A 27,695-nucleotide genomic window follows, 5' to 3' on the forward strand; every position below is an offset into this window, starting at 1 on the left:
GGCCTGGACAATTCTTCCTTACTGACAGTACATTTACAGAAAGTCAACACCTGAAATTACACTTGTGTGATGTTAAATAACTTTATGCTAAATACAGTAGCACTTACCCAGAATTTGGCCAATGTGTTGCCTCTCCATAGCTGTAGTTGACAAGATCACATTTGTATTTTATTGCTTCTATCATCTGATAAAGCAAAAATTAAAGGCAATGTAGGTAATTACGGAATAGGAAAAAACATCTGCTTAAAACTGCCTGCTACACATTTATGGAAAAAAGCAACATTTTTTTCAACCCTCCGGAGGGGACTGAAGTAATCTACATTAAAGTGGTGTTTTCCTAGGAGCCCAGTTAAAAAACAAAACAAGCCATTAACATGCCATGTACCAAGCTATAAATTAAGACATTAACATAATATAAAACCACAAAACTCATTAGTATTAAATATGTGTCCTTAATAAGACAAATTTCTCCTTTCTTCTGTGGTTTAGTTAAATTCCAAAAAGCCACAGTAGTAGTATTCACACAAATCTTCACTATAGCAATATATTCTATGATCTATACAAATAATCATTTTATATCTTCATTTCTTCTCTTACATCCATTCTCCTCAAACACGTAACTGTATAGCAGAGGCATTAGGACTTTGATCATGAGAAAGTAGTATTTTTTCCTCACTCTTAAGAAACAGTCACAAAGTTATACACCAGTTGCTACTCTAAGTATTATAGTTATGTAGCTAACCATAAAAAAAAGGATAAGAATAAATAACTTTAAATAGGCTTACAAGCCACTTATCCTATGGGCTAAGTTAGACAAACACCGCAACACTCATCTGAAAAAAAAATATATATAAGCCTTACTGAATGTTTATTTCTTATAAAACAGAAGTTTTTCAATGAGCTTGGAATTATTGTTTCCTTTTATTTATTTTAAGGCTGGTGGTACTATAGGACTATAAAACCAAAGCATATGAGTTACTGAACTAGAAAGTATCTCAAATTATTCCATAACAAATTCAAACTGCTGAGGTTAACGTTTATCCAATGAAATACCTACAGCTCTTATTAAACCAGTGCCAGTTTCCATTGTACTAAGTCTCGTATCACCAATCTTGATTGCAAGAATCTGAGCTCCAGGAGCCACACCATTTCGCTCTGGCTCTTCAGGAAAATATCCTGCTGCAATACTAGCCACGTGTGTTCCATGTGCCCCTAGGCAAATGAAAATTCAAACCACTGTATGGTTAGTGAACTTCTTTTATGCTGATTTAATACACTATAGCTCTATTAGTTTTCATTTAATGAGCTACATTAGCAAACCCAGAATTGAAACTACTTAGTATAATATGATATTTATTTAAATGAGAGGCAAAAAGCCAGTAATTAGGAGCAATTTGCCAAACAAAACAGCTTTTGAGGGCAGGAAGGAGGAGGCAGAAGAAGAGAAAGAAAGTATAATAAACTTCACTGACAGCCATTAACAAAAAGGCCCAACACTTCCTACCCAAAGTAACAAAAATTATACCAAAAATAATCAGACTGTGGAAATTAGGGGGAAAAAATAAATAAAACTCCACACAGCCATAAAAGGAATCTCACAAAGTTATCACTGATTTAGAAGCCAGAACTGTTTCTGTAGTTCTTCTGATATATGACAGCTTCATGAGAAATCAAGAGCATTTAAAAAAAGGAAAACCAACCAAACAAACACATTCATACCACGTTAACCACTCAGGACGTTCCCAAAACAAAACATGGTTATAGAGAGAACACATAAAAATGGGATCAGAGCAGTCAGGGCTACAGCTATGGTGGCACCTATCATCGTTAAAAAGTTTGGATAAGGCAAAATACTGATACTCTTTTGTTGACAGATGTTTTAAATAAGATTCTTAAATTGTGAAAGCCCAAAAAACAATGACAAAATGCAATAACCAACCTACATTCAAAAGCAAAACAAAAAAGCTGCTTTCAATGAAGGTTCAATGGCTAAAGCCATTAAGATGCAGGAAGATCTTAAAGAGTAACTAAACTTAAGTACACTATACAAATACATGCATATGGACAAAAAGTTGACTGAATTTCAGACACAAAATGTAAGTTTAGAAACAAGACGTTGTTATGGGTTTACTACAGGAAATACAAATAATGATTTTTAATGCCTTTAATCCCAAGTACCAAAAATGGGAACCAATACAAATTGTTGCTTCTCACGGTACCAACTCAGTAACAAGACTTTAATTAACTTTACTTTTATTTACCTCCACTTGTCACAATCGAAAGAAGGTTCCCATCATCATATATATTAACGGAATAATTCAACATTTCAGATGTTCCAAAAGATCCATATTCCTGAGCCTCTTTGTAGGTTCTCAACACTGTGCAGCCAGTTAAGTCACCACTCTCACTTGTATCTATGCAGGCTCTGTTGATAACAACAGTAAGAAAAAGGTGATTTTTCAACTGCTATGTATTCCAGTTATTGGTCCTCCCCCTCCAACAGAGAAGTATCACAAAGACCTCAACGGGTCTGGTGCTGGGTTGACACTATCTTAGTTCACCATGTCAATACTTTAAAACTTGGCCTTTTATAATTAGATTCAGAAACTACAAAGACCTCTAAATTAATTCATTTTCAAATGCTACTAAATTCAAATAACGCATGCTTTACAAAAAGAGATTATGTAAATGCAGGTAATTCCTTCAGGGGAGGAATTGTACTTAAACTAGCTGCTCAGTACTCATATACAGACATCTGAAGTCTCAGCTACTAGCTGTATGATGCATGTCAACAGTCAAGAAAAGTGACAAACTACATTCTGAAGCATGCAATGTCTTCTTCCTCCCCTATTCAGCTTCCTACTACCAATGCATACTCAAAGCAATTTTATTTTTTGCCTTAGAGGAAAAATCTACAAGCTTAATATTATCAGAGTGGTACAAAGTGTAAGACTTGATTCTATTCCATCTTCATTTACGATCAGAACTCTGTCACGATACAGGATCATTTCAAAGCAAGTAAAATTTCAGAACTCTACAGACAAGTAGACGTAAAAATTAACATAGTACTTATTGCAAACTATTGTTTTATATGATTAAAATGTTTTGTTTCACAAGTTTGGGTACTTACCTCCAGGTTTCACCATCATGCCATACTAAACAATCATATACTGGACCAGGATCACTGTATTTTTTCTCAAAAGAATTCAACAGTTCCACTTGATTTTGAAGTTCTTCCTTTATTAGCTTATTTATCTGACACAGCAATAAAAATACAGTTAAGAGTATTACTAAAATTACTACTAAGTAGTTATGAATACAGTCTTAAGGCCTGTTCTTCCTGATGTCAAATATTTACTCCATTACTTCATTGGAAACAAAGACTACCACAGAAGTCACAGACATCAACAGTGTTCTATCCATTCTTAGCCTACTATGTATAATTCTGACTTCCATAATTATTCTATTTCATATCTTTATTTTTTCTTCAGATGGTTAAATGACACAGAAACATCCCAAGGAATTTCTGGTATTTCAATGAAATAGTATCTAGTTTACAAAAGAAAGAATATGCTTAAAAGATTCCAACTTTGTGCACAACAAAGATGATCGTCTCAAAAGTTAAAAATAAATCTTACTAAAAATATGGTATCAAGTATTTGAACTAATTCCCTTTTCATAATCAGCAACAAATTTAGACAGTTAATAACATTTGGCAAATCAAGGAATCACCCATATACTGTGGTTTGTGGGGTTGGTTTTTTTTTTAATGAATCAGAAGATGCAGTGATAAATTATCACTGCAAACATCTTTCATTCGCTCAAGTAATAAAAATATTTCAGCCCTCTCCATCAGTATCACATTGTTACAAGTTCACAGAGAAGTATACTAACTTGGGAAGGAGAGCTATGAGCAGCATCAAATTCTTCTTGTTTCCTACAGGCTTCTGCTAGAGCCAGTCTGTGAAGAGGATCCCAGAGCTTCTCCTTGCGCTCTTTCTATAAAATAAAACTCAGTTCTTCAGTACATATTTCATTGGCAAGTTATGATTTCAGACACAATGGCTAAGACATTCAATACAATACTACAAATAAACAGCGGCTACACTGGAAAATTAAACAGATACCAGCAATACTAGACTTTTTTACTCAAGGAACTTGTGTAAGGAGGACCATTTGACCATCTGCTGTGACTTCGAAAATTCACAGGAGAAACTAATTGTGTCAGAATTAAGCAAAAAAATCAACCTTATGGCTAACAGCCTATTTATGTTAGTAAAGCACATACCATGTTTCTCTAGAAAAACCTCTACACTAAAATAATGAAATATCAATATATAACAGAAGCAAAAATGTGATTTCTCACCTGAATCCTCTCCTTGAGAGCTTTGGGATATATGTCATAGCCATTTTTTATCCCAATATGATATTTGCCAGAAGGATTTACCCAGTTTGCTGGAATCTACAAAAAAGTAAATTCAGGAATACGTTAATCAACAGCAACAAACAAAATTCAACATGGAGCAAAGGAGTTAAGCAGAACAGTCTTGAAGATATTAGAAATCAGTATGTGACAACGCAGATAAACACTTCAGTATCTGTACTTTTACAAACACAGCCCCAGTAAGCAACTTTTCTGGTAAAGGTCTATGGAAATAACAGTACTATCAATGAAGACAAATGTCCTGTTATGGAGAGTTAATAGGATAAGGACAAGTATCTGAATATTTAGCTTCTTATCTTACTGTAATTTACACCCTCAGTAGAATAAATTCATGACTCTTAATAACAACAAGAAAAGAGAGCTGGTAGCTGCCCAGGGATCCCGCTGTTCCACCATACAAATTCTCACCTTTAAAGTTCTTCCAGAGAGACCCATGATTTCTCCATCTTTAGCTTCTACAACAGTACATGTAGTTACATCACCACTGCCAGTTGTATCAATTATATCAATTATCTTGGGCTTCCCATCAGTTGTAATCTGAAAACATAACCATAGAAGGAAATTAAAATGCAGCTGAATAGTCCATAATCATTTTTCACTTTTGCTAATTAATAAATATATAAATAATAATAAAAATCAAGTAACTTTGTTGAGCTTTAACTGGAAGACAGAAAAATACCTTCAAATCAGTTTAACTTTCTGTGAGCCAAGGACACCACATCTAACTTCCTGGCTTCTAAGTCTTCCCTAATTTCACAGAACTACTATTTGCAAAATGAAATGCTTATATTTCAATGACAGGCAACACTGCTTTCATCCTACTGTTCCAGCCACATCCTGCAGTAACTACAGCACAGATCTAGAAAGGTGAAAGGTGTTGAACTACATGCAGTTACAAGCTTGAGTCTTAACTGAGCACAAATCTAGCAGGAACACAAATTACTATCACCAATTATCTTTCTGCTACAGGGATTCTAAGTCATGTTTTAATAAACCTGAAGCGGTAGGAGCCATCTCCCAGTCCCCCCAGTAAAAACAGGTTTAAATGGTTAAGTAAAAAAAAGTAGTAAGTATAAGCAGGACACTGATTCCTATATTCCAGAATGTAATAAATACTGTTTTTGGAGTGTCTAATTAAGTAAGAGCTCCCGTTTCATAAACCAACACTGTTTACTTCTCAGAAGGGTGGTCAGGCACTGGAAAGGACTGTCCAGGGAGGGGCTGGAGTCACTGACCCTGGGGGTGTTCAAGGAACGACTGGATGTTGTGTTGAGGGACATGGTTTAGTGGGAGGTATTGGTAACAGGTGAACAGTTGGACTGGGTGATCTTTTAGGTCTTTTCCAACCTTGGTGATTCTATGGTTCTATTCTATGTTAATATGTTCATAGAAAAGTGTTAAGAAAACTGTTATAACAGTCCTCCAGGAGTCAATACTGGGACCAATATTCTTCAGTATCTTCTTCAATGTCATCGACAGTGGGGCAAGCGCACCCTTGGCAAGTTTGCAGATGATACCAAGATGTGGGGTGCAGCTGACAGACTTGAGAGATGGGATGTCATCCAGAAGGATCTAGACAGGCTTCCACAGCAGGTCAGAGAGAACCTTATGAAGTTCAAGAGACGCAAGTGTAAGACCTTGCACCTGCATTACAGCAACCCTCTCTTCCAATACAAGCTGGGGAATGAAAGAATAAAGCACAGTCCTGCTGAACAGGACTTGGGGGGTACTGGAGAACAATAAGCTGAACATGAGCCAGCCATGTGCTCTCACGGCCCAGAAAACCAACTGTATTGTGGTATGGTCAGTAGGTTGAGGGAGGTGATCCTACCCATCTACTCTGCACTACTGAGACCTCACCTAGAGTGCAATGCCCAGATGTGGAGTCCTCAGTACAGGACAGTCATGGGCCTGTTTGAGTGTGTCCAGAAGAGAGCCACAAAAATGACCCAAGGGATGGAGCATCTCCCCTTTAAGAATGGGCTGAAAGAGTTGTGGGCTGTTCAGTCTGGAGAAATGGAAGCTCGTGGGAGACCTGAGAGCAGCCTTTCAATATCTAAAAGAGGGCTATACAAGAAAGAAGACAGACCATTTAGGAGGGTCTGTTGTGACAGGACAAGGAGAAACTGCATCAAACAAAAGATGAAAGATTTTGATTGGATATAAAGAAGAAGTTCTTTACAATAAGGGTCATGAGACACTAAAATAGGTTGTCCAGAGAGGTGGTGAATATTCTGCCCCCGTAGACACTCAACATTAGACTGGATGTCCCTGTTCATCGCAAGGGAACTAAATGAAATGAGGGGATTTGATACAGGTTTATAAATACCTGAGGTGTGGGGGCCATAGTGGCGAGGCTGGTCTCTTTTCAGTAGTGCGTGGGGACAGGACTAGGGGTAATGGGATGAAAGTACAGCATAGGAAGTTCCGCATGAATGTGCGGAAGAACTTCTTTACAGTGAGGGTGACAGAGCACTGGAACAGGCTGCCCAGGGAGGTGGTGGAGTCTCCTCCTCTGGAGATATTCAAGACCTGCCTGGACGCCTACCTGTGTGACGTGGTGTAGGGAACCTGCTTTGGCAGGGGAGTTGGACTCGATGATCTCTAGAGGTCCCTTCCAACCCCTACAATTCTGTGACCTTTACAGGTCCCTTCGGACTCAAATGATTCTATGATTTTAACCTGGTAACACACCTTCTGAAACACTTAAGCAGCACTAGAAACTTATGTGAGAAACAGAGCTCCAAAGCATTTACAAAATACAATTTCCTTACGCTCATAATTAATTCTTTCAGATGCCAGACTCCACTGGCAAAGAAATCAGTAGTTACACCAATCCTGAAGCAAGTGGAAGCCAAACCTGAGACCATCCAAACCAGACACTTCAGTTGGAAGCACGTGGTAATCTAAGTTATTCACTGATCAAAGCACGGGAAAACAAGAAGGAAAACATAATCCAATGCGACGTGTTGGAAGTAAACAAGTTACACAGCAACAGGTGGCCCAAACACCAATTTATGCTATGGTGAGCTCGCGTAGTTTTGAAAGTCGCTCCCCAGACAGTCCAGAAAAGCCTTGTGCAACTCCTGCACTACACAGCTCTTTGCCTTTTAGCTGAATAGTAGGTCTACACTCACACGTGAATTTGTACGCACAATAAGAACGAACAATTCAGAGTCCTACAGTCAGACAAAAGAAACTCAGCATTTCAGCTGAAAAGGTCCAAGGTTCAATTCCTAGTGGCAGAGATCCAGTCAGAGTCCGCCATTCAGTGCAAGTAACCGATATGGCTTCTGCTGCTGACACAAACTGTTTGGACTGCTGCCCAACAGTAGTAATGCTACAGTGAAACTCAGATTTCAGCTTGTTTTTACCTTCTCAAGTCCTGCAGTTCTAAGAAAAACAAAACGAAGCGACCTTGTTTAATCTCCTTGTTTGATCAGAAGGTCTGGAACTACTTAATTTACTACAGACAGGAGGCATCTGCACTAAAATTAAAAAGTAGAGAATTTCTATACAGTAAAAAGTATTTTACAGAATCATTAAGGTTGGAAAAGACTTCTAAGACCGTTTAGCCCTACCATTACTGCCTGCCATGGCCATATCCCTTAATACCATATCTACACATTTCATGAACACCTCCAGGGATGGTGACTCCACCACGTCTAGTGCGTGGGGACAGGACTAGGGGTAACGGGATGAAACTACAGCATAGGAAGTTCTGCACGAATGTGCGGAAGAACTTCTTTACAGTGACGGAGCACTGGAACAGGCTGCCCAGGGAGGTGGTGGAGTCTCCTTCTCTGGAGATATTTAAGACCCGCCTGGACGCCTACCTGTGTGACGTGGTGTAGGGAACCTGCTTTGGCAGGGGGGTTGGACTCGATGATCTCTAAGGTCCCTTCCAACCCCTATGATTCTGTGATTCTGTGATGTCCACAGGCAGCCTGTGCCACTGTCTCAACACTCTTTTGGACAAGTACTTCCTTACTATAGAATCACTAAGGTTGCAAAAGACCTCCAAAATCACCTAGTCCAACCACACCTACCATCAGTATTTCCCCACTAAACCACGTCCCCTAATACAACATCTAAACATTGTGACATTATGTTTTATTTACAAGAAAAAAAAAAACCCACAACATAATTCTACTTATTTATTTCTTACAGTTGTTTGAAAAATTAGCTTACAGTAGAATTATATTATTTATACATATTTATTGAAGTTTCAAAAACGTGCTTTCACGTTAACTCTGACTTTACAAAACTCAAAGTAGTTTCTTTTTGAAGTGCTCAATATATCTGCATAATCCTGGCAGCTGATACATATAGTAGTAGCAGAGAATCATAGAATCATCCAGGTTGGAAAAGACCTTGAAGATCATCAAGTCCAACCGCAGCCTAACCATAGTACCCTAACTCTAAAAACCCTCTGCTAAATCATATCTCTGAGCACCACATCTAAATGGCTCTTAAACACATCCAGGGATGTCGATTCAACCACCTCCCTGGGGAGCCTAGCACCACTATCTGTGACAATGCTCAATTAAAGGGTAAAGACAGGCGTCTTCATAGTACTTCATAGTAATGGGGAAATTACAGTGTAGGGATGATCAAAGACAATGCATATATACAGCCACAACACCCCATTAAATTCATGGGGACTCTCAAAAGTTCATCAGGATTTGGCAAATAACAACAGGATATAGTGTAATGTAATGTACCAAGAGGGCTGAGAAGGGAAGAAACCAGCACAAAAAAAAGCACACAAACTGAACTGTGAGCTGGAAGCACCAGGTGAAGTGTAAACCAATGGAATGCTAGGTGAAAAGAGTTCCCTACAGAGCATTGGCTGCCAAAGGTCTGGAAAAGAAAGGAAAATCTGTACAAGGGTAAATGCTTTATCCAAAAAAGAAAGCAAACAGGCAGAAAAATAGCTACTGGCTTAAGTTTTGTTAAGCCCAGTAACTGTTGTCTTTATAGCAACAAGTGTTCAGGTAAGAATATAAACATGAAGGTATTTCCTTGTTATACTGCTCCCCAGCAAACGACTGCGTGTCATATGTTTATGGCATCAGTGTTCAAAAATCAAAGCATAAAATAACAAACAAAGTAAATCCACCCAAATAAATTAGACACCGGGGAGCAACAAAACATAAACTTCTTTAATGTGACTAAGATCTCCCACTATATTCAAAACAGGACAGCTCACTTTGGCCTTTCAACAGTACTGATACTAACCACAACTAAAAGCTGTAATGTTTATTAGCCTTTCAGCACATACTGCCCTCTTTGCACTTTAAACAAGAGATTCAATTTGCGCCAGGCTGAGAACTGACAGTAAGTCTGACAGCAAAAAAACGCAGCAGTGTTTTACATGGTGTAGGGAACCTGCTTTGGCAGAGGGGTTGGACACGATGATCTCTAGAGGTCCCTTCCAACCCCTACAATTCTGTGATTCTGTGAGTAAAGAAAGTAGCAGGAAGGCTGGCATCTCAAGACTGGGAACTGCATGTCACAGTACAGCTACTATTCCAGACCATATGTTGTTTATCTGCAAGACAGTCTTACACTGGAGAGGCAAGACATAAACTGCCCACTTCACTAAGAGAGAGGACATCCTCTTTCCAAAGCAATGATTACAAAGCTATGCTACATTCTGTGTGTGGCCCATGCCTCCTTTATAATTTCCCAGACTTGAAATTTCACCTTCCATACAACAAAAACAAGTAATTTCAGGCTGTTATGGATTTTAAATCCCCATTATCTTAGTACTGACCATATCAACTGGCTTGAAATTTACACCAAAGCAAAGCTTCCCCTACTGCCCATAAACTCATGCTCTTTTTGGTTCACCAATTCTTGTTTACAGCATATAGAAATTTGAGTGTTTTGCTTCCACATGTAAAACTTCAGAACTACGCACATCCCCTTTATATTCCTGTCTACATAACTGCCTTTTGATAGAATAACTTAGGGTAAGAGGAGCCTTAAAGCTTATTCAGCCCCAACTCATGTTGTTGCAGGGCTGCCCTGAGCCAGCACAGGCTGCCCTGTGCCCATCCAACCTGGCCTTGAGTGTCTGCAGGGATGAGGCTCCACAGCTTCTCTGGGCAGAATCACAGAATGACCCGGGTTGGAAGAGACCTCAAGGACCATGTAGTTCCAACCCCCCTGCCTGGCAGGGCCACCAAACATACACATTTACTAGATCAGGTTGCCCAGGGCCCCGTCCAACCTGGTCTTGAACACCTCCAAGGACGGGGCATCCACAACCTCCCTGGTGGGGCAGCCTGTTCCAGGGCCTAACCACTCTCCTAGTGAAGAACTTCCCTCTAACATCCAACCTAAATCTTCCCTCTTTCAACTTAAAACCATTTCCCCGTGTCCTGCTATTGTCAGCCCTTTTGAAGAGTTCACTCCCCTCCTGGGTGTAGGTTCCCTTCAGGTACTGAAAGGCTGCAATGAGGTCACCCCGCAACCTTCTCTTCTCCAGGCTGAACAAACCCAACTCCCTCAGCCTGTCCTCATAGGGGAGGTGCTCCAGCCCCCTGATCATCTTCGTGGCAAGAAGATCACAGAATTATCAAGGTTGGAAAAGACCTAGAAGATCATCTAGTCCAACCATTACCAATACTTCCCAGCTAAATCATATCCCTCAACACAACATCCAAACGTTTCTTGAACACTCCCATGGTCGGTGACTCCACCACCTCCCTGGGCAGTGCATTCCAATGCCTGACTACCGCACACATTAACAAAACGCAGAGCTCTCAGGAGCAGCCATTGTGTAACAGGAGGTGCAGACAAAGCCAGGCGGGCTGTAGTCCAGCAGGGAGCGGCAGGACCGGCCTATAGCCCTGGATGTCCCCTCAGTCCCCGCGGTCACTATGACCGCTGCCCAGCCCGGTGCCCGCCCCCCGGCCGGCACCCAGGTGCGGTGACTCAGGGCCCTCTGCCCGTTACCTGCATGCCCGGAGCTCCCGGGTCCACACCGGTGTCCAACACAGCCAACAGCACCCCCCGCCCATCGAAATCGGGGAAGCGGGCGAGGAAAGCAGCAGCGCCGGTCTCTTTCTTGGGCAGGAGGCCGTGGAAAGGGAAGGGCTCCTCAGCGGCAGCCGCCATGGCGAAAGGGCAGACGGGGCCGCGAGTCAACGGGCGCTAAAGGATGGGGACACGACGCATGCGCCTGCGCACTGGCCCAAGAGGGGGAAGCATCCCCTGGAGGCACACGGAGGGGGCGGGACTAGGATGAAGCATCCAATCAAAGCGCGAGAGCTGGAGCGGGCAGGGGGATGTAGCCAATCGGAAAGTCAGCCTTCTCCACGTGTCGGGGCCGCTGTCTTAAAGTGACAGGCCGCGATCCTTCGGGGCCGTAAGGGTGTGAGAGGGAGCGGATGTGGGGTGTGGTGTGGTGGGAGCGCTGTGTTGTTTACACGGCCGGGTCGGGGCCTCAATGGAGGACTGGGGTGGTCAGCAGGGATAGGGAGGTGATTGTCCCTCTCTACTCTGCTCTTGTGAAGCCCCATCTGGAGTACTGTGTCCAGGTGTGGAGCCCTCAGTACAAAATAGACATGGAGATTTTGGAAAGGGTCCAGAGGAGGGCCACGAAGATGATCAGGGGGCTGGAGCACCTCCCCTATGAGGACAGGCTGAGGGAGTTGGGTTTGTTCAGCCTGGAGAAGAGAAGGTTGCGGGGTGACCTCATTGCAGCCTTTCAGTACCTGAAGGGAACTTACTCCCAGGAGGGGAGTAAACTCTTGGAAAGGGCTGACAATAGCAGGACACGGGGAAATGGTTTTAAGTAAAAAGAGGGAAGATTTAGGTTGGATGTTAGAGGGAAGTTCTTCACTAGGAGAGTGGTTGGAACAGGCTGGAACAGGCTGCCCAGGGAGGTTGTGGATGCCCCGTCCTTGGAGGTGTTCAAGACCAGGTTGGACGGGGCCCTGGGCAACCTGATCTAGTAAAGGTGTATGTTTGGTGGCCTTACTAGGCAGGGGGGTTGGAACTACATGATCCTTGAGGTCCCTTCCAACCCGGGTCATTCTGTGATTCTGTGTAATGCTTTATATCCCATTCAATACACAAGCTGTATGTTGCAGGTTGGAGACATACTTACTGCTAGCTGAAAATTTCTGTTCTGTTGCCTGGGTCCCAGAGGCAAACAAACCATCTAATGAGCAGTTCCTATTAGCTGTACCCTATAGCTCAGTGATGCGCACTGCCAAACAGCAGAACAGGTTCAGCAGGAAAAATTAGGCTCCAGGGAAGGTGTGCCAAACATCTTTTAACAGATTGAAACAATAATAAGAGAAAAGAAGGTAAATTTAATTTAATTTACAGTCTTTAAAACTCATAACCCTATTTTAATATCATTACTGTGTGTGATGGCACAGAGTTAAGGTTAAGGCTGTTTATCTTACTGAACCTTTGCAGCTCTGCACATACAGATTTTCCTTTTTCTTTTTAATTTTATGTTTCATCCTAAGCTTCTCAGGTTTCTTCTGTTTCCTTTGGTTGTACAGCTTGTTCCACTAATTCTGGAATATATATGTATGGTTTTTTTTTCTTTATGGTAGTATCCACTCTCAGCTCTGATTCACATTACTGTGTCTAAGTTCTTGAATTTTACGTAATAAGCAGAACTGTGTTGTGGTTTTTTTTTAATGAGTAATAATGATGCTCTTCCACAAAAGTACAGCTGCCATATTGAAAACTCAAAAGAAGAGTTTTTCACGTAACTTCTTGACACAGTATGGTTTGGTCATTTAAATAATGATTTAACTCCCCTTGGGATCTAAGTTTATGCAGCAGATCATCTGGATTTGCTGTATTAAGTAGGCTCACATCTCCATATTAGGAGCCATTTCAGCTGTTTGTATGGGAATCTGGGGACTGAGCCAGAAGGAAGGAGTATGCAACAGCTGTCACATTCCAGGACCCTGATTTTCAAAGTTGCACATGATTTGCAACTTTGCCTTTGAAATCAATGAAAACTATAGCTTCATTTTCCCTAAATATTTCTCTTGTATTGTGAAATAAGTTTTAGCTCTTGCAGCATCTAAACATCTACAGGTAACTAGATTTCTGTAGACAGGTGGTGTTCCTTCCAGCTTCAGCTCTGAGGATGGCAAATTTCATGCACATTTTCCAGCTGCAGAGTGGCTTCCAGAACACTAGATGACAATACGTGGGATAGGTATCTCTCAGAACATTACTGAGTACAGTGCATCATGTGTGTCAGCCAACATGTGCCACCAGTGTCAAAAACACTGTTTATAGATTCACTGCTGTGGTGGGACAGTGTGATTCTGAGATTAGCATTAAAGCTACCCCAAACAGTACTGATGGTATTCTAGGTCTAATTCTGAGAATCAGCAAAGCTTCTTCAATCTCAACAGTACATAGCCGTTCTCTACCTTGTTTGTGTAGGCCTGTCAGGACAAACAACAAATCCCCTCTGATTTCACATGCAACCCTAACATTCTTCAGGCAAGAATGTTGAGGATACTCACCACCTCTTTCACTTGAAATTTCACCCAGAAGTTGGATGCTTGGATTCAAGTTTCTTTTCTGTCTAAGCTTGAATCTTTCCGCGAACTAGAAAACTCTAGCTGCAACAGGAGCCTTTTCTATTTTGTGTGGAAGAGTCCCAAAGTGAACAAGAGACAACTTGACCCAGTATCTTACTAGTGCAGGCATTGACATGGATGGAGTACAGGGATTTTCATTCTTTCTCTAATTAAGATGAATTACTCTATGCAAAGTATCAATTGGAGTTAGTACAAGACCTCTTGCAAGCAATTACCTTGGTCTCCAATTAAAGATTTCACCCACTCATGTCTACTTTCAACCTTGCCTTAGTTACAACATGTTTAAAGGAGGAATGAGTATACTAGTTAAACTGGGGTCAAAGGCTTTTGATAAAATCATATTAGGCAACGGAAGGACTTCAGTATTCTGAGTGAATCCATTAATTACCAAGGTCCTCAGTAAATGTCCCTCCCCATTCCAACTTAATGAGGTGGTTTTAGCTTTGGTATTTAACTCTTTAAGTTATAGTGGGGATAGATGGTAAGAGGTGGACAGCAAGATGTACCTGAGTCTGGTCATTTCCTTTCTATTGTCTTCTGATGGCACTGGCTCTTGTGAGTCCCATCTGAGTGCAAATCGACAAAGATCCAGAAGGAGCAGTTTCCCACCTGCACATTCAAAGAACTGATTAGTTATGAAAAACTAAGAAGATGAAGTTCATTTGGCCAGACACTGACCTGATCAAAATGCTGCAACTGGCATTCAGTACCTGTTCAACCTCAAACACATTACATAGTGGTAATCTGAAGTGCCTTCTGGTACAAAATTAAAGGTATAGTTGATTTTTTAACCATTTATTTCCTTGAGAATAGAGACAAAAATAAAATAGTATGCTGACCTTTTGTCATGGTGTCATGGAATCATTTGAGTTGGAAGGGACCTTTAAAGGTCCTCTAGTCCAACTCCCGTGTAATTAACAGGGATTAGGTTGCTCAGAACCGGATCCAGCCTGACCTTGAATGTTTCCAGTGATGTGGAGTCTGCCACATTTCAGCATTCTCAGGCTGTTATCAACTCTCTCAGCCTATTGTCAGAAGAGAGGTGTTCTATCCTTTGTATCATTTTTGTGGCCCTACTCTGGTTGCACTTCATCAGGTTCATTACTCTTCTGTACTGAGGACTCCATGTCTGGACACAGGACTCCAAGTGAGGTTTCACCAGTGTGGAGTAGGAAGAAGTCTCAGAGGAGATGTGCTTGGGTCATCAGCTCAAGGACAAATATAAGAAATGACCACCTGTTATCATAAAGAAAGCTTAACAAGCTTAACTCAGCTCAAAAAGTGTTGAGAAAGACTTTTATTTTAGGTATCCAAGTGTACCAGTGTGTTTTGGGATTGTGTAAACAGCCTTCCTTGAGATAATTAGTGGAGAGAAGCAGCGTGGGTGGAGAAGGGTGTTGTCGACCCAGAAAAACCCAAGGTATAAAAAGCTGGACAGCCAATAAATAAAAACTGAGGAGAGCCACGGCCTTGATCTGGTTTCAACCCATGTGTACCTCCCCCATGGTAGGGACACTCAGTGTTGTAATGATGACCATATAGAGACCAGTAATGGAAATTATGTTTGTGTTGTGATTCAACATTGTATCGCAACTGCTATATTGCACTTGTGATTTCAGTACAGGGCTGTCGCACTCTGCTAAATCCAAATCCTCTGTAACATCAAATATCTGCAAATAAGGAAATGCGCAATTAAACATGAAGACCTCCTCATGTGGAACATCTCAAAGAATTGTTCAGAGAGTATTGGGCTTTGGCACACCTCCAGCCATAAAAGCAATGAGGGCCACTGCCAAACATAGCTGGCAGTTGACGCTATTGGTAGCATTCCTTCCCAGGAATTATTCAAGTTGTTGGAGATTGTGTTCCAATCACAAAGCAATTTATTGAAATATATCTTCCCTAAGAAGATTAGAAATGCATTTAGTGAGGAACAATGCAAGCACTGCAAGCAATTGGAGAGAATTATAAGTTTAAATTACAGCTGAGTTTTGCAATGGCGTTAAACAAAATAATGAGTGTCTGGCAAATGTGGCCTCCATGATCAGTCTTCTGTTCAAAGCGAAGGTAACACATTCTGTTTAAGAACATAAATGAAACTGAGACAAGCATGCCTTCATTAGTGTAAGTCAAATGTGACTGAGAGCTGTAGGGTTCTCTTTAACATTGCTGTGCAATTGAACAAAGAAATTGATGGATAAAAAATATGTACTTGCTAATTCTAGAGGTGCTCAGATTCACTTCTTATGTTTCTCTGAACCTTGAAACAGAACTTTTAATCAGACTTCCTCTTGCATAGGATGCAGAGATTTGTAGCAGAAATATAAAAAAAGTATAACATATTTAATGGAAATCTATGTATGTAAAAACAACAACATCAAAAAACAGCAACAACAACAGCAAGAAAACCCAACTGAAACTGCAATGTCAACCAAAAGATGAAGGACATTATATACAGATTGCAAAGCCCATGACTAACAGCAGGCAATGGTGTAAATAGCAGGGAATGGGTCTGGAACCAGACAGCCGAAAGCTCTGATGTGACCACAGCATGAATGACTCTTCAGAAGAAAACTCAAACTTGTAAGATGAGGATGACAGCAAGGTTACAGCAAGGTTGTAGTCACAAAGATTTTCACATGAAGAAACCAACCATGGTTAGCAACCTTCCCTAAAGATTATGGAAAAAAGAAGTAAGCAAGATTCTCAGGCAAAAGTTGATACCACTGTAACTAACTCATGAAGTGTGTAAATGACATCCAAAACCCACTGTCAGCAAGAGGAATCCAAGAGGTTTAGCTAGCTGTTGACAGCTGATGTCCCTTGTTCCCTGTGTCATATATACATGAACTTGGCAAGACCACAAGGACATACGTGTTGCTGCAAGTGGATGTGTGGGTGTAACCTCTGAGGTAATTAATGTAATGATCAAAATTAGTTTTGCTTAGTGTAAGTACCCCTTTCATCCATGTGATTTCACACTAATTTTTGTTATATTAAATTTATGCAATCACAGGAATATTGTATTAACGGGGTGACTGCCAAAGCAGTTCAGCGCTGCAGCAGACATTATTTTATATGAAAGCCATTTGGGTGTTCTTATGCTTTTAATTGGTTGGATTTTGTAAGACATCACAGCTTTGTTTCATTTCAAATTTATGAAGGTAAATACTCTTGTGCAAGTTGCAATATTATAGTCTTAAGTACAGCAACTCAAGCTTATTTGTGCTGGAATGTAAAGCATACATCCTTACAAGCTGCTTAAACACTAAAGCTTTTGAAGCTGAAAAATATATCACGTCTGTATGCATATAAGAGATATATTTATATTTGTAATGGTAGAACTCAGGAGCTTATGTTTTAGAAATGCTTCATTTGTTTAGAAATAAATATATGAAGTATTTGAGACTGTTTTCTTAGAAACTGTGCAGTAAGCCAACAAAGAATATATGTAGACATATATATCTGTAGACAATACTTCTTATTATAGATGAGCTTGAACTCAAGAAACTACAAACTTCATACAAACTAGTGGCAGCATGTATTAACACTTTACATCTTGCATTCATAAAAATTATAGGGAAATTAACAGAGCGTATTAGTAGGCCTGAGTGGGGATTTCACTGACTGTCTTTAAGGGCATAGAGGCAGTCATGGCACATTATGGAGAAAAGGAAGCATAGGAGAAAACTACGGGACCCTGTACAATGTAATGGACATTTTCATGTTTTCCAATGGGCGACAAAAAGCAACATAGCCTAATATGACATAGGACTAATGGGATAGTAAGAAACAATGACACACCTTTTCTTCATATGCGTTTCCATGTCACACCCCATTCTCTCAGACAGCCCCTCTGCTGCCATCTGTGGCATAACAGCATAAACAGAATATTAGTGAAGAGGTTCAATCTCTACTGCCGTACCACCATGCTGGCCACCATATCACAGGCCAACATAATAAAACAGGAGGCATTACTTTTGGAGCAGCCCTCATAAATTATATAGTACTGTTAGTGAGTACAAACAACAAAACCTATTTTATTTCTTTAAATTTTATTCTAAACATTAAAAAAATAAAAAAGAGAGCAATAGTATGAGTGGAATATGTGACCTTGTTCTTGTGACACTAATGAGTGTATCAGTCTGGGTTGGTCAGGGTGGTTGCAATGGTAAGTTCTCAAGATGTTCATCAGAGAGTTTTGGTGAAATTTTACTCTTTTTGTACTTCTTCTTTGGAAACAGGAGGAAAGAACAGTTCACAAATGTATTGGTTCTCAAATATATTAAAAAATTGATGATTTATTTTCAGAAATCTTGAAAGATCTTCTCAAACTTCTTTATCAAAACAGAAAGCAAGGCTGTGTTTTTTTCACTGTTCACAGGACGGTGTTTAGCCAGTGCACCTAAATGCATACAATTATTTGCCATAACTTGAGTTGGCACTGCACCGCACCCTCTCTGTATCCTGTTCTGAGCTCAGACAGTTTTAGTAGCACACTGATGGTTTGGCTGTTGTGAACAACCAGTGGATGCCCTGGACTGGGCCAGGCCACTTGATAGAGCAGAGCTGCCATGATGATGTGAGGCCGGGGGCAGCCTCAGGATGGGTTGGCCCAGGTACATGTGGGCCCTGGGTTTGACGTGCCTGAAATAGATCTACAGATTAGCTCAGTTCTTTAAACTAACTTTTATTTGTTCGTGGTTTTGTGTTTTGGTTTTTTTTCCCCCCTAAGTTGCTCTCTAATTTCATTTCTTTATTACTCTTCTACTTTCGCAGAAAAGCAAAGATGCCTTTGAAATATGAATTTAAAAGAAATCTAGAAATCTGGTAGAATGCTGTTAGAAGAACAAGCTGTCAAGAATCTCCAGGAGGGTGTTTTGACTGCTTCTAGGAAATATCTTTTAACATCTTTTTGGAAGAGCTGCACGACTACTTCCAGATGATAGTGAGAATGATTGGTTTCTCAGAGGTGTTTTCTGGGTAACTTAATGCCTGAAAAATTTATTTTAGCACAGAAGGGCCAGTGAGTCCATCTGATTCTGTATCCTGTCTCCCAGGGAAGGCAGGTGACACCTGGGGAAGAATAAGACCTGGGCAAATCAAAGCATTATTTGTGAATAGTCTCCTACCCTTTCATTATTTTCAGACCAGGCTGTTTCCTGAAACTAATGAGGCTTGTATATGAGCTTCAAAGCTCTGTGTTTCAGATTCTGAAACAAACAAACAAAAAAAATGTATCTCTTGGAAGACACATTCTGCCAGAGATACAGTGGGTGGAATGTGGTTTTGTTTTGCAGAATATAAAAAACACACCCCTAAGTCATTACTTCTAATGAGAGTAATGTCACAAATTAAATGTATGTTAAAGTTCTCCTCTTGAGGGCAGCAAACATTCAGAACTAAATGTTCATGTTAATATTGCAGTGAAGACTATCTGGAAATGATGACAGTTCAGTGTTAGCTTGCCCAATGGCCCCAGAGGTCAGAGGACAGCTGTTATGCTTTAACCCCAGTGGGCAGCTTTACCACACAGAGCTGCTTGCTCACTCCCTCCAGGTGATGGGCAAGAAAATTGAAAAGATAAAGGTGAGAGAACTTGTGGACTGAGATTAAGGCATATTAATAGGTAAGGTGAAGCTGCGTGCTCAAGCAAAGCAAGGCAAACAACTCACTTGGTACTTCCAATCAGCAGGCAGATATTCAGTCACTTCCAGGAAAGCAGAGATTGTCATGTGTAGCTGTTTCTTGGGAAGACAAATACTGTCATTTGGAACATCTTTCCAGTTTTCTTACTCAGCATGATGCCATGTTATGGAATATCCCTTTGGTCATCTGGGTCAGCTGTCCTGGCTACATCCCCTCATGAATTCTTGTGCATCTCCAGCTCCTCATTGACAGGGCAGCATGAGAAATAGGGAAGTCTTTGGTCCTGTACAAGCACTGCTCTGACACAACTGAAAACATCAGTGTTCTGTCACCACTGTTTACATCAAAAATCCAAACCATAGCACCATACAGGTCCTCTACAAAGAAAATTAAATCTAACCTAGCCAAAACCATTAACAGCTCTACCCACTGCTTTGCAGCTCTTGCATTAAAGGACAAAGCCTGAAAGTTTAACTTAAAAATATAGCGTATGAAACCAAGGCTTAATGTTATAAACCAACAGATTAACTGAAAAGTAGACAAGTAACCATTTGTACCTGTGATTGTAAGGCAAAGTGAAAAAATGTGGACATCTACTACAGATTATGCTGTTTTCATTTTCTGTGCATTGCTGCAACTAGTGTCAGTTGAGTGTGGTGAAGTTTAACACAAGCTTTCGAAATGTGGCTTGAATTCTAAGAATATACATTGGCATATCTCATTTTACTGTTACATTGATCTTATTAATAGGAAATGTGACTCAGAACTTTAATCCTTGCTTTTGACCCAGAAAGTAAGCCTAACCCAGGAATGACCTGCTTCTCTTGAAAGAAGATGTATTTCATATGCTAGAAAACATAATATCCTGAAACTTGGAGAGCAAGCTGGAACTCATAGGAACAGCAGAGAGAGTTTGATTGTCCTCTATTCATTTTGTGTTATTTCCAGCTGCCAGAGAATCTTATTTCCAGTGTGGTATAGCTGTTTTGTACTCAACTATACACTACAGCACTAGTAACAAAATGTAGTCCAGAGCAATTCTCTAAATCCTCTTCTCAAATACTGAAGTAATGTACGTCTACTTCACTCTTGGTGATAATGATCAGTTCTTTGTAAGGGAAAAGGAATTTGGGTAAGTGATCCCCAAGGAATATGACATGTTCCAAAAGAATGAAATTCATGCTGCTGTGAAAGGCAGTGAATGTTGCGTGCCTTTCCTGGCAAAGCTGTCCAGGGACTTATTTGTTAAGGAGACTATACCATGCAGGGTTGTTCTGTATAGTGTACCAAATGAGCTGCATTCAGGTTGGTTAAAGAGCGTGTGTTGTGACACTCCATCCATCTACATAGTTGGACTTAAATTCTGGGATGGCTGATTCCTATTAGCAGCCATTTCAACTTGTTCCTTGCCTCTCTGTAAGCCTCTGTTGTTGGATCACATGGAGCCCTCTTCTGCTTAAGTCATCTCTTGAAAAAGTCCTTTGGAGCGGTACCCTAGCAGCCTGTCTGGTGTAGGGAGAAGTTTCCTCTTTTCCCAGGCAGATCTCTATTCAACTTGAAGAATGACTTATCCTGGCCGGATAAGAGGAAATGTTTTACTCCATGTGCTCTAATGTGCCCAGAAGCATTAGGTTGATAAACACTGTACATCTTGCTGTCATAGACAGCAAGCCTCAGGATGGTGCTTCTGCTTTCAAGGGCTTAAAACACATAAAACCTTTGTATTTCTGCAGATGTTATCATCTTACATGTCAGATTTGGCAGGGTTCATAAATGTCATCACCCACTGTTTCTAAGAAAACACCCATATGAACTTCTTTAAATCCCTTCTGCACTGCTTATTCTCTCCTACTTTTTTTTTTTTTTTAATATAACTTGAAATTTTGAAGTATGTATTTTTGCACAGAAATACATGCATGTTTTTTACATGTGTATTTCAAATTTCATCGAGGGTCATACCACTCAAATAGGAAACAATAGCTAATACTTAGTATGCAAAATCTTTCATATTAGCCATGCAGAATATATATAAATGATTAACTTTCTGGCCACTAGATGTGACTGTTGCTCTATGTAAACACAGCTGAATTTATTGCTATGAATTCTAGTTCTTTGGAAACATTATGTGCAGTAGCTATAGCTTTCTAACATTGTCTTTAATTTTATAAATTAAATGTTCACTATTTACTTTAAAAATTAGACCTTAGAAGTTTCAGAGCATTGGAAATACATTATTTAATAATTCCGAAGTCTAACAGTTAGAACACTGTGTTAGAATGACAAAATATTTTGCTATGGAAAAATAAATCAGTAGTAGAAATAAATTAGTAGATCTTTGGACTGAAGTTCTACTAGATGCTCTTTAACATGCAAAATATTTTACAGTGGGATATTAGCCTTTTCTTTCACTAACTTCATAGGATCATAGAATGGTTTGGGTTGGAAGGGACTTCCAAGGTCAACTGTATTCAATATCCCTGCTATAGGCAGGGACACCTCACTCTAGACAAAGTTGCTCACAGCCCCATCCAGCCTGGTCTTGATCACCTCCAGCGTAGGAGCATCCAGACCTTCTTGGGGCAACCTGTTCCAGTGTCTCATCATCCTCACAGCAACACTGACCATAGTACCTACATGTGCTCTAGTGAGCACTGAGAAGGGGATAACTGCTACCCCTGATGTCTGGCTGGGCTCCTGCCAATGCAGCCCTGGATGTTGGCCACTTCTGCTGCCAGGGGATGCTGGTGTCTTGTGCTCATGTAATAGTTTGAAATAGGAAGCACAGCACAGAAACAAGTTTTCAGCTTTTTCTAAATGGAAGAAGTTGTAAGTGAGCTCTATGTGGATCTGTGCTGGGATGATTGCATGTGCCTGGAGAAAGGGACAAATTGGTGAGTGTGAAGATAAAGGTTTTTTGGATGTTACTATGCTATTCATGAAAACGAGAGTGAGGGAATATTGTGAAGATGAATGGACACATGCAGAAAAAACCCTTGCTTTGTATGTGCATATGTAGGTTACTCTTAATATATGATGCATATTAATATACATATATATAAATGTACATATAACGAAAAATGCCATTTTTATTGTGTATAACTTTTTGAAAGATAAAAAAATCCACCAAAAGTTTCATGGATCTCTCACCCCTCCCAGTCTTGCATGCTTAGATAGATGATGCATGAGGTCCAATTGAAATGCTCAGCATATCTAAGAAAGAGCAGAGAGGTTCCCTCTGGGTTGGGCATTTGTGAGATGTTGTGTGCCTAGCATCAGAGTCAACACGAAAATGATCATACATGAAGAAGCCCAGCTTTTTAGACCATTATAGGAAAAGTGACAGGAACAGTGCCAGCTAGGAGCTGGTAGCTACAAATGTGCTGTAGAGATTTACATTAAAGAATGTGTAACAGAGAATTATACATCTGAGCCATCACAGTAGCTGCTGATTGAGCCCATCTAGGGTGGCCAACACCTCGTGTTGCCACATGTATTTGGGTGAATTTGCAATTAATCTTTGAAGTCCTTTTCTCCACGTGCAACTCCTCTCTCATCTAAGCCAGCCTAGCACCACTGCCTGCTCAGTGCTGCTGGATCCATTAGCTCTTCCCTAATTCATCCGAATCGCAGTTAATAATACCTTGGTACTTACAGAGTACTTGTGTATTCAATACACTTTACAAATATTCTCTAATTAACTTTGAAGTGTTTCCTGGCAGCATCATAGAAAGTAGAGATGAGAAATGCTTAGAGATAGAGAAGTGCTCTATTCATTACAGTTTCCAAAATACTCAGAGATAGGGGCATCAGCTGCTTTCTCCAGAGACCTTTGGGAAAAAAGATCACCAGTATCTGCTAGCACCCTACCTTCTTTCACTCTGCATCCTACCTTCCAAATTTCTCCCCAGGTCTTCCCAAAATGTCAGCTAGTTAGATATTGGTATATGTCTAGACCAACCTCTGTAATCCCTCTTCCTTCTTCTGGCTGATTGAGTGTCATCTGTGCTATAATCTGACTGTTAGTATTTTGGGGGAAAGAGGACAGTGAGCAAAGCAGATGAGATATCTTTAGAAAAACTGCTTAAAGAAGCTGTGGGAACAACTCATTAAGTGAAGTTATACATTGCTGACGATAACCAGAACAAATAAAGCTTTTCTAAAAATGAATGTTCTTTTTACCTGAGCTTAGCTGAACAGCTCATCGCCACTCACACTTGTTAAGGGCTGATAGAGTATATAGCACAGCAGCCTAGGTAGCTGGCACCATGATTTAGTGGCTCAAAAGACATTCCTAAATCTGTTTTATCTTAAGAATGTCTTAATTAAGAATTAAGAGTAATGCTAACATATGCTTTAGGTTTTTTTGTCATTTCTCTCAAGACTTGAGAAAGCTTCAAAATCACAGAATCACAGAATCACAGAATTGTAGGGGTTGGAAGGGACCTCTAGAGATCATCGAGTCCAACCCCCCTGCCAAAGCAGGTTCCCTACACCATGAAAATAAACCAAGTGAACTCATTTCCAATCCCTTCAATTCAGCAGGTACTGACTGTTAATCCTAAACTACAGGGAACATAGCATATACCATCTCTGAACCACATTTAAGAGAATTCATACGTCATACAGTGTTCTTCTGCTGAAGCCAGTAGCAAAATAAATGACTGAACGAATAAATTCTCTTTACATCAGTGGAGACCAAATTATCTCTCAAATTAACAACAAATACCTTGCTAAATTAAATCTTGTTTTCTTCAAATAGCCACAAGGAGTTAGAGCACAGAGCAGCAAGCTAATTGCATTGAAACAAAGACATCTTAGGCAAATGCCAGTTATAACAAGCAGGGTATTGTTTAACATCCTGATACTCAGATAGGAATTTATGAACACTATTCAGACTTTATATAAGCATTTTTTTTCTCTGTAAAGGAAATTAAAGGCAAGATTCAGGCCAAAACAATGCTTCAAGTCAAAATAATTGTATTATTAAAATAGGATTTTGTAATGAAAGAAGATTATATCTTCCTCTGTAAGTACCAGCTTCCTTTTAGTAAGATACAACCTACTTCTCCCAATGCTGCAGTGCCTGTAGCTTTTTTCTCTCTTTCCTTATGTATACATGCATATGTGTATAAATGAATTCCTGATCATAGAGAGAAACAGTCTCACACACCACTTCCACACGTCCTCTTGGGCTTTTTCAACTAATGGAGCACTCTAGCATCTGTAGGCTGAGATGAAATATTCAACACCTTCCAGAGGTTATGCAAGCCTTTTTTATATGTAATTAAACAACTGTGGTTTAGCTGGATTAAAAAATTCATAAACACTTCAGTCCTTTTGGTTAAGTCTTCTGCTGGTACAATGAAGGCACTCCAAGTAAATCTTCTGTACAAAGTTTTTTGTGATTCTGGGGAGAGCGTTCTGTCTTTCCTCCAGAATAAGTAATGTGAGGAGACTGACATGAAAGCTGTAAGTCTTTTGTATTGCTCTTCTTTATTATGGAAGCAACAGGGTTTGAAACATGTTGTCTGTAACCAGTAATACAACTGACTTGCTGTATCCTTTTTTCTCCTCCTTTGTTTTTCCCTAGTATTCTTAAGCCCAGAATGTTTATTTGCAAGAAGCAGCAATACTTTAGTTGCTACATATGTGCTGACTGGCTCCCAGGCTGTTGCAGAGCTGAATTCTACTAGCCCTTTTCTTGGTGGAAACATTAATCTAAGTCCCATTCTTGAACCACCAATTTTCATATGATTTATCACATAATTGTTTTTCATAGATTTATTTTTTTTATAGTTTTCATAGTCCTATTTTTTCAGGTTTTGAAGAGAATGCCCAGCGGATTCAGTGGTTGTTGGTGGTCAGGACAGATACCTAGACATTTGGGCAGAAAGGCAGTACAATTGTGTAAATTCCTTTTACCTTCAGAAAGCCAACAGTGAAAAGGAAGGGAAAGGAAGGGAAGGGAAGAGGACACAGCTTAATCTGCTCTGATCAACTGTCCTGCGCTTGCTTACTGTTTGACAGGATGGCTGCTCCTGTGGACTGATAGAAGGCTGAGAAATCACGCCTTTCTTTTCACACAAGAATTCAGCTAGGACCCCAGCTTCTGCATTCCCAGGAGCCTAGAATATTTAATATTTAATATAATATTTAAGACATCAACTAATCTGTCAAATTTGATTGAAATTGGCTGGTATGTCCAAAAATTATGAAACAGTGAACAAATGGAGACATGAGAACACACGTGGATAGGCAAAACAAAAATATCTCTCCTCTTGAATCCATACCTAATCAAAGTTTAATTAAAGTTTCCCATGAAAGTCACCTCGATAAGTTTCCTAATTTATATTCCCATGATTTAATCATATAATCATCTGACTGATAAATCTAAGCATTATTCAAATACTATATAAGCCCCACCAATTTTTTTAACCTAGAAATCAGAAGTCCTCAAGTGCTGGATTTCCAAGCTCTGAATATTACGATAATACTAAGTATACCATGAACTCTATTTCCTCCCTAGTGTTGATTTGTCTACTATTACAAAGCTATATGAATGAAAACACTGTTTTTATAAACAGTGTTATTCAGTGACCTACAAATAAAAATTCCACAATTCAGAATGATATTCTGAGTTCAGTTACTGGAAGCTGCTTCAATATAATTCTTCAGATACCTTTTAAAATAAGGGAGATAAGCTTTAACTTACTGGTCATTTGAACTCTTGTGTAGTGTGCTTACAAGAAAAGAACTCTGCTCCCCAAGGGCATTGATATGAGAACTTCTTGCAGCATTTTGAGAGAAAGGCATGGCCAGGGAGGCAGCACTGTCACCAACAGGGATGGGAGCTGTCTGCATGCTCCTCTGTTACAGAGAGCTGCCTGAGCTTCTTCTGCAGCCGGGGGTGTGGGAAGAACTACACAGGCCTCTAGATTATACTAATACTATACAAACTTCTTTAGATCTAAGTTCCAGACCCAATATAGCAGACATGGCCTGATCCAGGTCACTGACTCCCCATTATGTGTTCTGCAAGGTTCCCAATACAGAAGTATGTTTTCTTTACATCTTCCATTTACAAATAAGCTGGTATGTATAAATGTACATGAATCATTTAAAAATGTTGCCAGAGAGTTACACTGAAAGGTAATGTAGCAGACTGTAGCAACTAGGAGTAAATCCCATTGCACTGAATACTGCTGTAATGTAGAACCACAATTACAAGCAAACAAAAGGAAACAAGAAGATTCTTGAATCTTCTGGCTGTATCTCAGAGCCTAATTAGTATAGCTATGTCAAAGAAGTACATTAATGAACCTCTGAATCATCCGTACTCCTCTGTGACTGATACCATGACTCAGAATTATATCAGCTACCAGGGTCAGGTGGTTTGGTGATGAAAACAATAAATTGCCATCTATCTCCATGTTCTGCCATGAACTTGCATGGGCACACTGTCATTTCTACACCTCAGTTCTTCATTGGCACCACAATTGTTTCTCACAGAATGGATCATTCATTGCAGTGAGCCTTGATCCTAGAGGAGTCTTCCTGGAAATCCTGAAGATCTCAAGAAAGGAAAGACAGTGATCACAAAGAGGAGTCATCAGATGCAGAATGACCTAAATTTCCAGAAGTTCCCTAGAGAAGAAATGTTGGAAGTGGCCAAGTTGGGAGAAGAGGATTGAGGTTTTAGGGGAATAGAGACTGAGGGTTCATGGGGGGGAAACAGACAGACAGAAAAGCAAAGAAACAATGAGCAGATCTAAGTTTAAAAGAGCAAAGAACAGACTCAGATCATTCGAGGAAGGAAAATGGAGTTACTAGCATATTATGTGGAGGGTAACTAATGAAAAAACTGGATGCAGAAATCCTGGTAGGGAAACACGATGAAGGAATGGAGGAAATATCTACCTAAGATAGTTATGTAAAACAGAAATCTTCTCGTATGTTATTGTGTAAAACCAATATGCAAGGAAGCCATCATACTCTGATTGGTCCCG

At 40.1% G+C, this 27,695-nt stretch overlaps 1 protein-coding gene across 7 annotated transcripts in view; it reads right to left on the bottom strand.

The window, feature by feature from the left end:
* TPP2 (tripeptidyl peptidase 2) overlaps positions 1 to 11,645 on the bottom strand; it is a 48,571-nt gene extending 36,926 nt beyond the window's left edge. For all 7 annotated transcript variants that reach the window (XR_014948120.1, XR_014948118.1, XR_014948119.1 and 4 more), the window contains exons 1-8: positions 11,411 to 11,645; positions 4,853 to 4,981; positions 4,367 to 4,462; positions 3,895 to 3,999; positions 3,131 to 3,255; positions 2,262 to 2,425; positions 1,058 to 1,212; positions 108 to 184 (exon numbers count right to left, since the gene is read on the bottom strand). Coding sequence is in view for 3 of the 7 variants with exons in the window: in XM_085552815.1 (XP_085408941.1) it covers positions 108 to 184; positions 1,058 to 1,212; positions 2,262 to 2,425; positions 3,131 to 3,255; positions 3,895 to 3,999; positions 4,367 to 4,462; positions 4,853 to 4,981; positions 11,411 to 11,572 (1,013 nt within the window). In the remaining 4 variants the exon portion in view is untranslated. The remainder of the gene's footprint in view (positions 1 to 107; positions 185 to 1,057; positions 1,213 to 2,261; positions 2,426 to 3,130; positions 3,256 to 3,894; positions 4,000 to 4,366; positions 4,463 to 4,852; positions 4,982 to 11,410) is intronic.
* Between the last annotated feature and the right edge of the window lie 16,050 nt (positions 11,646 to 27,695).

Source organism: Coturnix japonica, chromosome 1, assembly GCF_054131305.1.
Source record: "Coturnix japonica strain WE chromosome 1, WE-NBRP24, whole genome shotgun sequence".
Classification (NCBI taxonomy): Eukaryota; Metazoa; Chordata; class Aves; order Galliformes; family Phasianidae; genus Coturnix; species Coturnix japonica.